The sequence below is a fragment of the Prunus persica genome, chromosome G1 (genome assembly GCF_000346465.2).
Source record: "Prunus persica cultivar Lovell chromosome G1, Prunus_persica_NCBIv2, whole genome shotgun sequence".
NCBI classification, from domain to species: domain Eukaryota; kingdom Viridiplantae; phylum Streptophyta; class Magnoliopsida; order Rosales; family Rosaceae; genus Prunus; species Prunus persica.
In genome coordinates, this window is record NC_034009.1 from 21,615,510 (window position 1) to 21,632,954 (window position 17,445).

Consider the following 17,445-nt stretch of genomic DNA (forward strand, 5'->3'; position numbering starts at 1 on the left):
TATGTATGCCTTACCCCTTTAATTTCAGCAGCCTCGTTGATCCACATGCTCTTACCCTTAAGCATATGCATGTTGTTCCAATTGCTAATGTATGTAGGATTTTCACCCTTCTACATTTTCCCAACAAAAAGAAAATTAGAAATACTTGAAATTATTACAATATAATAAATAAAGAAAGATTTAAAGTGACCAAAAATTATAAACCTCTCTAGCAGCTTCCATATGTTTTAGGAAAGGACGTGACCCCCCTGTATGATCGAACTCTTTCTTTTTTCTGTTCTCAGCATTGGTCTTGCAGCGTTTCTGTTTTGATTAAATACATGAATTGTTTTTTTTTTCTTTTTTCTATTTGATACTTAGAATAAGTTCCCAATAAAAAAAAAATGAAAACAGCAGATGTTATGATACATTAAATACCTGATATTGCTCATTTGTGTACAACGTATCAACCAAATAATGCCACTCTTCTAGAGTCCTTCGAGTACCAAAGATCTTTTCAGGGGGAGGTGTTTCTCGTGCAAGAGCAGGGTCAGAAGCATATTGCTTATAGTGTCTGTGGAGCTTTGCTTTCCATTCTTTATAAGTTGAGTGCATATGGTCATTAATAAATTTCCATATATCCGGATCCATTAAGTCCACATCAAACATGAACTAATATCAATTAACCATAAACAAAACAAGTATTAGTTATAATTTTGCAATGCAAATAGAAACATTGAAGGACAAATTTTTCAGTTCCCCCTAGAATACAATGAAGAATTGAAATAAAAAGAGAGCTAAATGAACAAAATTAAATTATAATCAACGAAGAATTAGATAAGATTACCTGCAATCCCAGTGCCATATCTTTCTTCATCTCCAAGCTCACTTTTTTCATCCCTAAAACATTCAATGGAGCTTTATTGCGAGTGATTAACCCAATCTCAGAGACGAACAGTTTCTGAGCCTCAATAGTCGCCACCAATTTCTGGGATGGATCCATCCGTATTGGAATCAAACTCTTCCTTTTTTTCACAACATCACAAGTGCCAGCCCCCACAGTTCGGCCACGAGTGTTCTTCCTCTGTGGAGAAGTTTGAGTATGCGTTCCCTCATCTAGAGACCCAAAAAAAAAAAAAAACAAAAAACAGTAACTAGAGTGCACCAAATAAAGGTATAAAAATTAAAGGCACAAAATATGGTATCAGTTACCCTGTTGGTGGGAACCCCCTCCTGAGGCTGATGAAGTACCTTATTGTGGCTGAGTTGATTGTTGTTGTGGCAGCTGACATGGTTGCTCAAGTGGTTGTGGTGGTAGTAGAGTTGAAGTTTTCTTCCTATTGTTATTGTTGCTTAAGGTAGCAGCCCTCGTAAGTGTCATTCTACAATTACAGACACATAAACAAAGAGAGAATACAACAATATACTACCAGATCATTCCTTGAAAAAATAAACATAAATTATTGAACATCATACTTCAGCTGTAATGAATTGATTCTCATCACAAACATGCTTGAGATAAATGAATTATTCATCTAAAAATAATTGAACATAATACTTTATCAATAGGAAAGAAAAATAACATGCACATGCATTTCATTTACATGGGGAGGACACATGCAAACCTTATCCGAAGATATTTCTTCAATATACAGACCTTACCCCTTAAAACAGATTAAGGAAAACATATAGTAACTTGAAGATAATTAAGAAACATATAGTGCCTAAACAAAAGACAGCCTAACACTTCAATCCAAATCACTATAATCATCACTGTGAACACTGCCTTCATCATCACCCGAATGTATTTCTTCAATATCATCATCATCAATAAAATCTTCATCCTCCATATCAGTTGGGACATGTTCAAAATTAATATCTTCGACAACAATTTCAGGTTCAACATACTCTCTACGAAGTGATGGACTGAGTAGAACATTATCTTCTGGTGCATGTCTGACACTAATATGTGCAGTTTGGTCCACATCATCGTTGTATAGTGTTTCTGCCTCGTGAGCCACCTCATTCTCAAGAACATCCCACACATGTCTATGTGGAATTTTTTGAATTACCTTCCAACCATGACCCAAGGATGGGTCATCAAGGAAAAAGATTTGCTGTGCTTGTTTTGCTAGCACATAAGGATCATCTTTGTACCATAAATTCATTGAGTTCACTGACGTGAGATGGTAATCATGAACAAGCCTAACAATCTTTTTCTTTCGCTTCACATCTGTACTTGTATTGTACCACTCACACTTAAAAAGGATAACATGATAGCCATATGTGAATCCTATTTTAACAACACTAACTAATCTACCATAAAAATTACTTTCCTGATCAGCATGAGTTCCTGGTACCATGACCCCACTATTTTGAGTTGTGCGAGTTTCTTCTATATCTTTGACATGCCACCGAATTCCGTTCACAACACATCCTGTATACGTACAAACTCTTTCATCAGGACCATATGATAATGCATACACTTCTTTAGTCACCAATGTTGATTCCTCACTATACAATGCTTTGACATGATGCTTGAACCATTGGGGAAACGACTGCCTATGTCTATGTTCTATGTTAAACAAGCTTTCACGCTCTAATATTTGACGATGCTCACTGAAAAAATAAATAGAAAGTTAAATCAAAGCAATAAGAAAACAGAGTGATAAAAATAGAATTAATTACATTTACATACTTTCTAAATGGTTCAATTTCCTCGCAATTGTCCAAGATATACCAATAAATTGGTTCCATTTCTCCTTCAGACAATTGAAGAAATTTATAGCCATTAAAGGGCCGTGCATTTTGAGAAAATACTGAGAGCTTAACATTGGCTTCGCCACCATCATCATTTCGTTCAGGACGAGAGAAAACAGTCTCCACATTACGAAAATACATTGAACAAAAAGTTAATGCTTCATTTGCAATGTATCCCTCAACAATTGAACCTTCTGGTCTAGCTCTATTACGTACATAGCCCTTTAACTTTCCTAGCATCCTGTTAATCATTGTATATTAATATTTTAAATACAAATGAAAGAGAATCTAATCAAAATAAATATAAAAAGATGATGACTGAGTATTACCTCTCTATCGGGTACATCCAACGATATCCTACAGGTCCCCCAAGCTTGGCCTCACGTGGTAAATGAAAGGCCAAATGAACCATGACATCAAAAAAGGCGGGTGGAAATATTTTCTCAAGTTTGCATAAAATGACCACAATGTCAACCTCCAATCTGTCCAAATCTGCAACATTCAACGTCTTTGCACAAATTTGTTGGAAGAAACATGCCAATTCTACAAGTGGCGCGCACACTTCTTTTATCAAGTATGGCCGAATTCCAATAGGTAAAATTCGTTGTAACAAAACATGACAATCATGAGTCTTCAAACCTGAGATCTTCCCATCTTTGACATTTCGTGATATATTAGCAGCATAACCATCCGGAAATTTTATAGATTTCAAAAATTCACAAAATGCTCGACGATCAGCCGGTTCTAATGTATATTCTGCAGCATACTTCTTTATCTTGCCATTTTCATCTTTATCTAAATGCAGATTTCTTCGTATATTCATGTCTTTCAAATCCAAACGAGCATTGGGTGTGTCTTTTGTTTTTCCTTCTATGCTCAACAACGTTCCAACAATGTTGTCGCATATATTCTTCTCAATATGCATTACGTCCAAGTTATGTCTTATTTTCAACTTGGACCAATACTCCAATTCGAAAAAAATACTCTTATTTGTCCAATTTAACTCCATAGGTGTCCGCTTTCTCTTTCTGTCCAAATTATCAGGATGTTTACCAAGTTTACGATGCACAAGGTGATTAAACTGAAGTAATATGTCATCACCAGAGAATTCTCTTGGGGGATCCCTCATCTCAATAGTTCCATCAAAATTTTCAGAATCCTTACGCCAAGGGTGATTCTTTTTCAAGTAGCGATGGTGCCCCATATAACAAATTTTATTTCTCAGCTTGGTAGATGTTGTATCCTCAAGACATACGGGACATGCCTTGTAACCTTTTGTACTCCAACCGGATAAATTCCCATAAGCAGGAAAGTCATTGATTGTTCCATATTACAGCTGCCCTTCATGTTAAACCTTGTATCAGTAAACTTATCATAAGTTTCAATACCTTGTTCCCATAACTCTTTTAGCTCATCAATTAAAGGACGCAAATACACATCCAACTCCTTGCCTGGTGCCTTTGGGCTGGAATAAGCAAAGTCATTATTGAATACTGTTGTTTCATACACATCCAAGGAGGTAGATTGTAAGGAACCACCATCACTGGCCACATACTATAAGATGTGCTCATATTCCCGAATGGGTTAAACCCATCTGTTGCAAGGCCTAACCTTATATTTCGTGGCTCTTCTGCAAACTCAGGGTACATCTTATCAAACTCTTTCCAAGCAATAGAATCTGCTGGATGCCTCATAACACCTTCATCATCAACTCGTTTATTCTTATGCCACCGCATGTGACCTGCTGTATGTTCAGACATAAACAACCTCTGTAATCTTGGCTTTAAAGGAATATATCGCAACACTTTTTGGGGCACCATTTTTTTCTTTTTACTAGTACTAGGTTTATACCTAGGCTCATCACACACTGGACATTTATCTTTACTTTTATGCTCTTTGTAAAACAAAGCACAGTCGTAAATACATGCATCAATTTTTTCATGCCCCAAACCCAAATCTTTCAACATCTTATTAGCGGCATAGAATGATGGAGGAATGCTATGAGGCTGTGGACAAATAGCACTGAGTATTTGTAACATTTGATCAAATGACTTGTTGCTCCAATGATGAGGTACCTTCGTATGCATGAATTGTACCATTGCTGTCAAAACTGATGCATTGCTACCGGGAAACAATTGTCGTTGAGATTCAGCAATCAACTTCTCATACTTATCCATCTCAACCCTATGTACATCGGTATCATCCCCCACATCTTCATTGTCCCCCAATGTATCATCTACAACTCCCAAGTCTGGTGGGAATGCATCATTCAAAATATTATGCGTATAATCATCAAGACGAGGTGCCTCTTGAGCAGTTGCAGGAGGTGAAGCTTGTCTTGTTATCTCGAATTGTTCCCCATGGTATATCCATGTGTGATACACCACTGACATCCCATACTGCCATAAATGTGCTTGGACAACCGGAAGAGAATGGCAATTCATATTCTGGCACTTCATACACGGACATGGAGTCTCATTCTTCTCATCCACATGTTGGCTTGCAACTTCCATAAATGACTGAATTCCAGCACGATATTGATTACTCAACCTGTTTTTATTATGTATCCAATCCCTGTTCATCTCTAACACACCTTGTCTCTGTCTTCTTATACCTCCTATAATGGGCCTTATCCAATTCAATCGGTGATGACTTGAAGCAGTTCCAAAATTTCATAACATGATTAGATCGAACACATTTATAGATATAAGCAAATAACTCTTTCACAGAATGACAAGCTAATAACTCTTTCACATGAAAATTATAAAAAGAGAGATTCCATATTAATTATGCTTTTCAAGGGTAAGTATCATGGTGACAAAATTTTTTTACAATTCTTTCAACATTATTTTGCATAATTTAGTTGAACCCATGAAAACAGTTTTAAAAAAAATGAAAGCAGGCACAAGATTTGTAGCTATTCATACCTCTAAAGCAAATATAGCCTCTTAAGCAAGTATTCCAAACAACCTATTGGAAAAAAATATATATATTCAGTTAGACACAGTAAACCCATGACACAAGTCAAAAAAAAGAAAAAAAGGCAGATGCCAGATTTTTAGCTATCCATACCTCTTAAGCAAGTAATTCAAACACCCTACTGCAAAAAAGAAAAAGAAAAAGAAAATCTGTTAGACAATGTATCTTTGGAGGGCTTGAGTCCAAATTAGTCTTCAAACTCAAAATAGTATATGCTTGGCCTCTAAGTTTAACCACTCATCATTAAACAAACAAAAACATTATTTTTCTGAGTTAACTCAAAACAGTAACGTAATAAGACATCACAGGAAGCACCAAATATCCAAGATAAAAGTCTCAACAAAAAACCAAATGGTTCAAAATAATATTGTAATCAACACATCCACTTTATACAGTTATAACATGTACAATGAATAAAGTCAGGCTTAAGGTCACATGTCTCTCATGTAGTATATGAATTATCTGAAATTAGTAATTAGGCTCTTCATCTCAATTCCATAACAAATTATAATTCATTACAGTTCTTAATTATTATGCCTTATAAATTATTATAAAAACCATTTCAAATTAACAAAAATTTACCCTTGAAGCTAATTGAATGACCTTCCATAATATTCAAGCTACCAGTGATCATCATATAAAGCCAAAATGGTTTGTTAAAAAAGAAAAAAAAAACGTAGCTGGAAGAGCTTGAAAAGGATTTCCAAAACAATCAAACCAACATTGAAGGATGATACTCCATCAGTTAAACTCTATTGTCCAATTAAGTGGTACTACACTCAGACACCAATACTAAGGGAAAGAAAAATAATTCCTAAACTGACCAGTTCATCTATGGGACAATGGCCCTGCAGCTATAGCTTATATATAAAATATAGAGACAACTTTGCAGCTAGTTTATACCTAAACTATAAAGAGAACTCAATAAGCTACATTGGCAAAAAAATCAATAACAATAAAAAAAACAAAAAAAACATAAGCTCACAGACAAAGGCAAACGAACCTTGAAACGAATACACCCACAGACCAACTTCCAACTTCTAACTTTTTACTTCAATTATATAAATGAATTGTTATATTCTTTCTTCCAATAGATAGTAAAGAAATTCAAAATTAATCCAGAAGTATCAAGCAAACATTCAAGACTTGGAAAACAACCAATCAGACTCAAAGCATTAAAACATAAAAAAAATGAAATAATTATTGGGTACGTGTGCAAGTGAAACATCTCAAATTTGAACAGAACCCACATCAAATGCAAAACAGGGCATTCATATCAGACACAGAACCCTACTCAAATTTGACATAGAACCCACAATAATTAACTACTTGAAAAAGAAAAGTCATTTTATTCAGAAAACTTGGACTGTTGAATGTTCAAGCATTTAAGATATCAAAAAGGAAAAATCAAGCACTGAAATTCAGTTTCGATTTAAATTCCTGGGTATCTATTTCCGATTTTCCTTGATTATTTTCTCAACAACCAAATGGAATCCACAACTGAAAATCAGAGCTCAAAAGAAAATGAAGGTAAGAGAGACAAGATAGACTCACCATAAGCTTTCCGTTGAAACACGTAGTGAGGAGGACTTCGGAGATGGAGTTTTCAGATGGCCGTCGATTCCTGACCGTGGCAGGGAAAGGCGTGCGAGATGGAGTATCGCTTGCTGACGTTGGTGGAGGATTGCTCTGCCGACGTCGGTGGAGGATTCCTTTGCCGATATAAAACAGCGAAGAGTGGGTCTGAGAGGAAATAACCAATCGGGAACTTTTTAGTTCATATTTTTGTATTTAAACTCTCCAGATTAGCCCCAAAAACTATTTGGTCGCCCATATGCTAATATACATAAAACTACGTCGTTTTATGGCTTACATTTTTAAAAGCACAATGATCTGCGACGAAAACCAAATAGTCGCTGGCCCCACGAAATTTTTACGCGCCAATTCTAACTTAGCGACAACACATTAAAACTCAGCGACCCAATATTTTCGTCGCCAAAACTTTTGAAGTTTCGCGCGCACTCAATTCCGCAAATCGCGACCAAATATACGTTTGGTCGCCAAGTCCTTGCCTAACCACCAAAAACTTTCGTCGCCCTTAGTTGATAAATTAGTCGCTATTTAGTTGACTCAAGTCATCACAGATGTCTAAAAATCACGAATCTTTTGGCGACCAACTGGAAAAATTTTGTCGCCGATTCTCTTTTTGGCGACGCAAATATGGTGCGTCGCTAAAAATTTCGTCGCAAAAGAGGTTTTTCCTTGTAGTGACTTGGGGAACATCATAATCTGGTTGGAGGAGTCATTTGATTGGTTTTGAGTGAATTCCAATCTATAAAACTATGCACTTCCAATCTCTAAAACTATGCAATACACAACCACTCCATTTCAGAACAAACTCCGTACGAACCTGAATTGTCCAATTTCACGGACCAATCGATATAGGATTGAGTCCAAAAGATGGGGAACATCATAGTATCATGGGAGGAGTCATTTGGTGGGAATTGAGTGAAATCCAATCTCTAAAACTATGCAATACACCAACCACTCCATTTCCTAACAAAATTTGTACGAACCTGAATTGTCCAATTTCATGGACCAATCGATATCGGATTGAGTCCAAAACCTGGGGAACATTATAATATGATGGAAGGAGTCAGTTGGTGAGTTTTGAGTGAAATCCGATCACTAAAACTAGGCAATACACCAACCACTTCATTTCAGAACGAACTTCGTACGAACCTGAATTGTCCAATTTCGTGGACCAATCGATATCGGATTGAGTCCAAAACTTGGAGAACATGATAATATGGTGGGAGGAGTCATTTGGTGAGTTTTGTGTGAAATCCAGTCTCTAAAACTATACAATACATCAACCACTCTATTTCAGAACGAACTTCGTACGAACCGGAATTGTCCAATTTCGCGGACCAATCGATATCGGATTGAGTGCAAAACTTGGGGAACAATGTAGTATGATGGGAGGAGTCATTTGGTGAGTTTTCAGTGAAATCCAATCTCTAAATCTATGCAATACACCAACCACTTCATTTCAGAACGAACTTCGTACAAACCTGAATTGTCCAATTTCGTGGACCAATAGATATCGGATTGAGTCCAAAACTTGGAGAACATGATAATATGGTGGGAGGAGTCATTTGGTGCTCTTTGAGTGAAATCCAATCTCTAAAACTATGCAATACACCAACCACTCCATTTCAGAACGAACTTCGTACGAACCTAAATTGTCCAATTTCATGAACCAATCGATATCGGATTGAGTCGCAAATACTTGCCTAACCACCAAAAACTTTCGTCGCCCTTAGTTGATAAATTAGTCGCTATTTAGTTGACTCAAGTCATCACAGATGTCTAAAAATCACGAATCTTTTGGCGACCAACTGGAAAAATTTTGTCGCCGATTCTCTTTTTGGCGACGCAAATATGGTGCGTCGCTAAAAATTTCGTCGCAAAAGAGGTTTTTCCTTGTAGTGACTTGGGGAACATCATAATCTGGTTGGAGGAGTCATTTGATTGGTTTTGAGTGAATTCCAATCTATAAAACTATGCACTTCCAATCTCTAAAACTATGCAATACACAACCACTCCATTTCAGAACAAACTCCGTACGAACCTGAATTGTCCAATTTCACGGACCAATCGATATAGGATTGAGTCCAAAAGATGGGGAACATCATAGTATCATGGGAGGAGTCATTTGGTGGGAATTGAGTGAAATCCAATCTCTAAAACTATGCAATACACCAACCACTCCATTTCCTAACAAAATTTGTACGAACCTGAATTGTCCAATTTCATGGACCAATCGATATCGGATTGAGTCCAAAACATGGGGAACATCATAGTATGATGGGAGGAGTCATTTGGAGGTATTTTGTGAAATCCAATCTCTAAAACTATGCAATACACCAGCCACTCCATTTCCTAACGAACTTCGTACGAACCTGAATTATCCAATTTCATGGCCTAAACGATATCAGATTGCGTCCAAAACTTGGGGAACATCATAGTACGATGGGAGGAGTCATTTGGTGAGTTTTGAGTGATATCCAATCTCTAAAACTATGCAATACAGCAACCACTCCATTTCAGAACGAACTTCGTACAAACCTGAATTGGTCAATTTCATGGACTAATCGATATCGGATTGAATCCAAAACTTGGGGAACAGCATAACATGGTGGGAGGAGTCATTTGGTTCTCTTTTAGTGAAGTCCAAAATCTAAACCTATGCAAAACACAAACCACTCCATTTCCGAACGAACTTCGTACGAACCTGAATTGTCCAATTTCTGCAACCCATCGATATCGGACTGAGAACAAAACTTGGGGAACATCATAATATGGTGGGATGATTCATTTGGTGTGTTTTGAGCGAAATCCAATCTCTAAAACTATGCAATACACCGACCACTCAATTTCCGAACGAACTTCTTACGAACCTCAATTGTCCAATTTCTTGGACCAATCAATGTCGGATTGAGTCCAAAACTTGGGCAACATCATAGTAAGATGGGAAGTCATTTGGTGCTCCTTGAGTGAAATCCAATGTCTAAAACTGTGCAAAATAAAAACCACTCCATTTCTGAACGAACTTCGTACGAACTTGAATTATCCAATTTCACGGACCAATCGATATCAGATTGAGTCCAAAACTTGGGAAACAACATAATATGGGGGGAGGAGTCAGTTGGTGAGTTTTGAGTGAAATCCAATCTCTAAAACTATGCAATACACCAACCACTCCATTTTAGAACGAACTTCGGACGAACCTGAATTGTCCAATTTCATGGACCAATCGATATCGGATTGACTCCAAAACTTGGGAAACATCATAATATGGTGGGAGGAGTCATTTGGTGCTCCTTGAGTGAAATCCAATGTCTAGAACTATGCAATACACCAACTACTCTGTTTCAGAACGAACTTTGTACGAACCGGAATTGTCCAATTTTGCAGATCAATCGATATCGGATTGAGTCCAAAACTAGGGAACATCATAATATGGCGGGAGGAGTCATTTGGTGCTCTTTGAGTGAAATCCAATCTCTAAAACTACGCAATACACCAACCACTCCATTTCAGAACGAACTTCGTACGAACCTAAATTGTCCAATTTCATGAACCAATGCATATAGGATTGAGTCCAAAACTTGGGGAACATCATAATATGGTCGGAGGAGTCATTTGGTGAGTTTTGAGTGAAATTCAATCTCTAAAACTATGCAATACACCAACCACTCCATTTTAGAACGAACTTTGTACGAACCGGCATTGTCCAATTTCACGGACCAATCAATATCGGATTGAGTCCAAAACATGGGGAACATCATAATATGGTGGGAGGAGCCATTTGGTGCTCTTTGAGTGAAATCCAATGTGTAGAACTATGCAATACACCAACCACTCCATTTCAGAAAGAACTTCGTACCAACCGGAATATTCCAATTGGACAGACCAATCGATATCGGATTGAGTCCAAAACTTGGGAAACACCATAGTATGATGGGAGGAGTCATTTGGTAGGTTTTGAGTGAAATCCAATATCTAAAACTATGCAAAACACCAACCACCCCATTTCAAAACGAACTATGTATGAACCTGAATTGTCCAATTTCATGGACCAATCGATATCGGATTGTGGCAAAAACTTGGGGAACATCATAATATGATGGGAGGACTCATTTGCTTAGTTTTGAGTGATTTCCAATCTCTAGAACTATGCAATGAACCAAAAACTCCATTTCGGAACGACCTTCGTACGAACCTGAATTGTCCAATTTTTTGGAAAAATAGATAACAGATTGAGCCCAGAACATGGGGAACATTATAATATGGTGGGAGGAGTCATTTGGTTTGTTTTCAGTGAATCCAATCTCTAGAACTGTGCAATACACCAACCACTGCATTTCAGAATGAACTTCATACGAAACTGAATTGCCCAATTTCATGGACCAATCAATATCGGATTGAGTCGAAAACAAGGGAAGCATCATAATATGGTGGGAGGAGTCATTTGGTGAGTTTTGTGAGAAATCCAATCAATAAAATTACGCAATACACCAACCACTCCAATTACAAGGACCAATCGATGTTAGATTGTGTCCAAAACTTGGGGAACATCATAATATAGTGAGAGGAGTCATTTGGAAGGTTTTGAGTGATTTCCAATCTCTAAAACTATGCAATGAACCAAAAACTCCATTTCGGAACGACCTTCGTACGAACCTGAATTGTCCAATTTTTTGGAAAAATAGATAATGGATTGAGCCCAGAACTTGGGGAACATCATAATATGGTGGGAGGAGTCATTTGGTTTGTTTTCAGTGTAATCCAATCTCTAAACCTATGCAATACACCAACCACTCCATTTCAGAACGAACCTCATACGAACCTGAATTGTCCAATATTTTAGAAAAATAGATAACGGATTGAGCCCAGAACTTGGGGAACATCGTAATATGGTTGGAGGAGTCATTTGGTTTGTTTTATGTGAAATCCAATCTCTAGAACTGTGCAATACACCAACCACTCCATTTCATAATGAACTTCGTACGAAACTGAATTGTTCAATTTCATGGACCAATCAATATCGGATTAAGTCGAAAACAAGGGAAACATCATAATATGGCGGGAGGAGTCATTTGGTGAGTTTTGTGAGAAATCCAATCAATAAAATTACGCAATACACCAACCACTCCAATTACATGGACCAATCGATGTTAGATTGTGTACAAAACTTGGGGAACATCATAATATAGTGGGAGGAGTCATTTGGAAGGTTTTGAGTGAATTCCAATCTCTAAAACTATGCAATGAACCAACCACTCCATTTCGGAATGACCTTCGTACGAACCTGAATTGTCCAATTTCATCGACTAATCGATACGGGATTCAGTCCAAAACTTGGGGAATATCATAATATGGTGGGAGGAGTCATTTGGTTGGTTTTGACTGCAATCCAATCTCTAGAACTGTGCAATACACCAGCCAGTCCATTTCAGAATGAACTTCGTATGAAACTGAATTGTCCAATTTCATGGACCAATCAATATCGGATTGAGTCGAAAACAATGGAAACATCATAATATGGTGGGATGAGTCATTTGGTGGGTTTTTAGTGAAGTCCAATCTCCAGAACTATGCTATACACATCCATTTCAGAACGATCTTCGTACGAACCTGAATTGTGCAATTTCATGGACCAATGGACATCAGATTGAGTCCAAAACTTGGGGAACATCATAATATGGTGGGTGGAGTCATTTGGTGACTTTGGAGTGAGATCCAATCTCTAGAACTATGCTATACACCAACCATTCCAATTCAGAACGAACTTCGTACGAACCTGAATTGTCCAATTTCATTTACCAATCGATATCGGATTGAACCCAAAACTTGGGGAACATCACAAGATGCTGGGAGGGCTCATTTGGTAGGTTTTGAGAGATATCCAATCTCTAGAGCTATGCAATAAAATAACCACTCCATTTCTTAATGAACTTCGTACGAACCTGAATTGTTCAATTTCATCGACCAATCGATATCGGATTGAGTCCAAAACTTGGGGAACATCATAACATGGTGGGAGGAGTCATTTCGTGAGTTTTGAGTGAAATCTAATATCTAAAACTATGCAATACACCAACCACTCCATTTCAGAACGAACTTCGTACGAACCTGAATTGTGCAATTTCATGGACCAATCGATATCGGATTGAGTCCAAAAATTGGGAAACATCATAATATGGTGGGAGTAGTCATTTCGTGAGTTTTGAGTGAAATCCAATCTCTAAACCTATGCAATACACTAACCACTCCATTTCAGAACGAACTTCGTACGAACCTGAATTGTGCAATTTCATGGACCAATTGATATCGGATTGAGTCCAAAACTTGGGGAACATCATAACATGGTGGGAGGATTCATTTTGTGAGTTTTGAGTGAAATCTAATATCTAAAACTATGCAAAACACAAACCACTCCATTTCAGAACGAACTTCGTACGAAACTGAATTGTACAATTTCATGGACCAATCGATATCGGATTGAGTCCAAAACTTGGGGAACATCAAAATATGGTGGAAGGAGTCGTTTGGTGCTCATTGAGTGAAATCCAATATCTAAAACTATGCACCCCACAAACCACTCCATTTCAGAGCGAAATTCGTACGAACCTAAATTGTCCAATTTCATGGACCATCGATATCGGATTGAGTCCAAAACTTAGGGAACATCATAATATGGTGGGAGGAGTCATTTGTTGAGTTTTTAGTGAAATTCAATCTCTAAACCTATGCAATACACTAACCACTCCATTTCATAATGAAGTTCGTAAGAACCTGAATTATGCAATTTCAGGGACCAATTGATATCGGATTCAGTCCAAAACTTGGGGAACATCATAATATGGTGGGATGAGTCATTTCGTGACTTTTGAGTGAAATCCAATCTCTAAAACTATGCAATACAACAACCACTCTATTTTAGAACGAACTTAGTACGAACCTGAATTGTCCAATTTCATGGACTAATCGATATCGAATTGAGTTCAAAACTTGGGGAACATCATAATATGGTGGGGAGGAGTCATGTGGTGCTCTTTGAGTGAAATCCAATATCTAAAACTATGCAAAACACAAACCACTCCATTTCAGAACAAACATTCGTACGAACCTGAATTGTCCAATTTCATGGACCAATGGATATCGGATTGAGTCCAGAACTTAGGGAACATCATAATATGGTGGGAGGAGTCATTTGGTGAGTTTTTAGTGAAATCCAATTTCTAAACCTATGCAATACACCAACCACTCCATTTCAGAACGAACTTCATACGAACCTGAATTATCCAATTTCATGGACCAATCGATATCAGATTGAGTCCAAAACTTGGGGAACATCATAATATGGTGGGAGGAGTCATTTGGTGAGTTTTGAGAGAAATTCAATCTCTAAACCTATGCAATACACCAACCACTCTATTTTAGAATGAATTTCGTACGAACCTGAATTGTCCAATTTTATGGATCAATCGATATCGGAATGAGTCCAAAACTTGTGGACCATCATAATATGGTGGGAGGAGTCATTTGGTGAGTTTTAAGGGAAATCCAATTTATAAAACTATGCAATACACCAACCACTCTATTTCAGAACAAACTTCGTACGAACCTGAATTGTCCAATTTCATGGACCAATCGATATCGGATTGAGTCCAAAACTTGGGGAACATGATAATATGGTGGGAGGAGTCATTTGGTTAGTTTTTAGTGAAATCTAATCTCTAAACCTATGCAATACACTAACCACTCCATTTCAGAACGAACTTCATACGAACCTGAATTATTCAATTTCATGGACCAATCGATATCAGATTGAGTCCAAAACTTTGGGAACATCATAACATGGTGGGAAGAGCCATTTGGTGAGTTTTGAGAGAAATCCAATCTCTAAACCTATGCAATACACCAACCACTCCATTTCAGAACACAGTTCGTTCGAGCCTGAATTGTCCAATTTTATGGACCAATCAATATCGAAATGAGTCCAAAACTTGGGGAACACCATAATATGGTGGGAGGAGTCATTTGGTGAGTTTTGAGTGAAATCCAATCTATAAAATTATGCATTACACCAACCACTCCATTTCAGAACGAACTTCGTATGAACCTGAATTGTCCAATTTCATGGACCAATCGACATCGGAATGAGTCCAAAACTTGGGGAACATCATAGTATGGTGGGAGGAGTCATTTGGTTCTTTTTGAGTGAAATCCAATCTATAGAACTATGCAAGACATCAACCACTCCATTTCAGAATGAACTTCGTACGACCTTGAATTGTCCAATTTTAAGGACCAATCGATATCAGAATGAGTCCAAAACTTGGGGAACATCATAGTATGGTGGGAGGAGTCATTTGGTGAGTTTTGAGTGGAATCCAATCTCTAGAACTATGCAATACGCCAACCACTCCATTTAAAAACGAACTTCGTATGAACCTGAATTGTCCAATTCCATGGACCAATCGATATCGGATGGAATCCAAAACTTGGGGAACAACAAAATATGGTGGGAGAAGTCATTTGGTGCTCTTTGAGTGAAATCCAACATGTAAAACAATGTAAAACACAAACCCCTCCATTTCAGAACGACCTTCGTACGAACCTGAATTGTCCAATTTCATGGACCAATCGATATCGGATTGAATCCAAAACTTGGGGAACATCATAATATGGTGGGAGGAGCCATTTCATGAATTTTGAGTGAAATGCAATCTCTAAAACTATGCAATACACCAACCACTCCATTTCGGAACGAACTTCGTACGAACCTGATAGAGTCTAAAACTTGGGGAACATCATAGTATGGTGGGAGGTGTCATTTGGTAGGTTTTGAGTGAAATCTAATCTCTATTTTAGAACGAACTTCGTACGAACATGAATTATCCAATTTCACGGACCAATCGATATCGGATTGAGTTCTAGACTTGGGGAACATCATAATATGGTGGGAGGAGTCAATTGGTGAATTTTGAATGAAATCCAATCTCTAAAACTATGCAATACAACAACCACTCCATTTCAGAACGAACTTCGTACGAACCTGAATTGTCCAATTTCATGGGTGGAGGAGTCATTTGGTGAGTTTTGATCGAAATCCAATCTCTAAAACTATGCAATACACCAACCACTCCATTTCAGAACAAACTTCGTACGAACCTGAATCGTCCAATTTCATGAACGAATCGATATCGGATTGAGTCCAAAACTTGGGGAACATCATAATACGGTGGGAGGAGTCATTTGGTGACTTTTGAGTGAAATGCAATCTCTAAAACTATGCAATACAACAACCACTCCATTTCAAAACGAACTTCGTACGAACCTAAATTGTCCAATTTCATGGACCAATCGATATTGGATTGAGTCCGAAAGTTGGGGAACATCAAAACGTGGTGGGAGGGTTCATTTGGTGAGTTCTGAATGAAATCCAATATCTAAAACTATGCAATAGAACAACCACTCCATTTCAGAACGAACTTCGTACGAACCTGAATTGTCCAATTTCATGGACCAATCAATATTGGATTGAGTCCAAAACTTGGGGAACGTCATAATATGGTGGGAGGAGTCATTTCATGAGTTTTAAGTGAAATCTAATCTCTAAACCTATGCAATACACCAACCACTCCATTTCAGAACGAACTTCGTACGAACTCGAATTCTGCAATTTTATGAACCAATTGAAATCAGATTGAGTCCAAAACATGGGAAACGTCACAATATGGTGGGAGGAGTCATTTGGTGAGTTTTTAGTGAAATGCAATTCTAAAACTATGCAATACAACAACCACTCCAGTTCAGAACGAACTTCGTACGAAACTGAATTGTCCAATTTCGTGGACCAATCGATATTGGATTGAGTCCAAAACTTGGTGAACATCAAAACATGGGGGGAGGAGTCATTTGGTGAGTTTTGAGTGAAATCCAATCTCTAAAACTACGCAATACAACAACCACTCCATTTCAGAACGACCTTTGTATGAACCTGAATTGTCCAATTTCATGGACCAATCGATATTGGATTGAGTCCAAAACTTGGGGAACATCATAATATGGTGGGAGGAGTCGTTTGGGGCTCTTTCAGTGAAATCCAATATCTAAAACTATGCAAAACACAAAACACTCCATTTCAGAACG

General features: G+C 37.6%; 1 protein-coding gene across 1 annotated transcript; it reads right to left on the reverse strand.

Moving 5' to 3' along the window:
• Nucleotides 1,728-5,321, reverse strand: LOC18791599. The gene is made up of 5 exons (XM_007226134.2): nt 4,295-5,321; nt 4,128-4,232; nt 3,069-4,011; nt 2,678-2,980; nt 1,728-2,598 (listed from the first exon to the last, which is right to left on the reverse strand). The coding sequence occupies exons 1-5, from the start codon at nt 5,319-5,321 to the stop codon at nt 1,728-1,730; spliced, it is 3,249 nt and encodes a 1,082-aa protein (XP_007226196.2).

What these genes read in the sequence shown, in the direction of transcription:
- LOC18791599 (XM_007226134.2), bottom strand. Translation starts at nt 5,321, where the DNA reads ATGAACAGGGATTGGATACATAATAAAAACAGGTTGAGTAATCAATAT. An exon ending in AAAAGAGTTATGGGAACAAG is followed by an intron (nt 4,012 to 4,127) that starts GTATTGAAACTT and finishes GGAGTACAAAAG; the next exon opens with GTTACAAGGCATGTCCCGTA. An exon ending in GAAATTGAACCATTTAGAAA is followed by an intron (nt 2,599 to 2,677) that starts GTATGTAAATGT and finishes TTATTTTTTCAG; the next exon opens with TGAGCATCGTCAAATATTAG.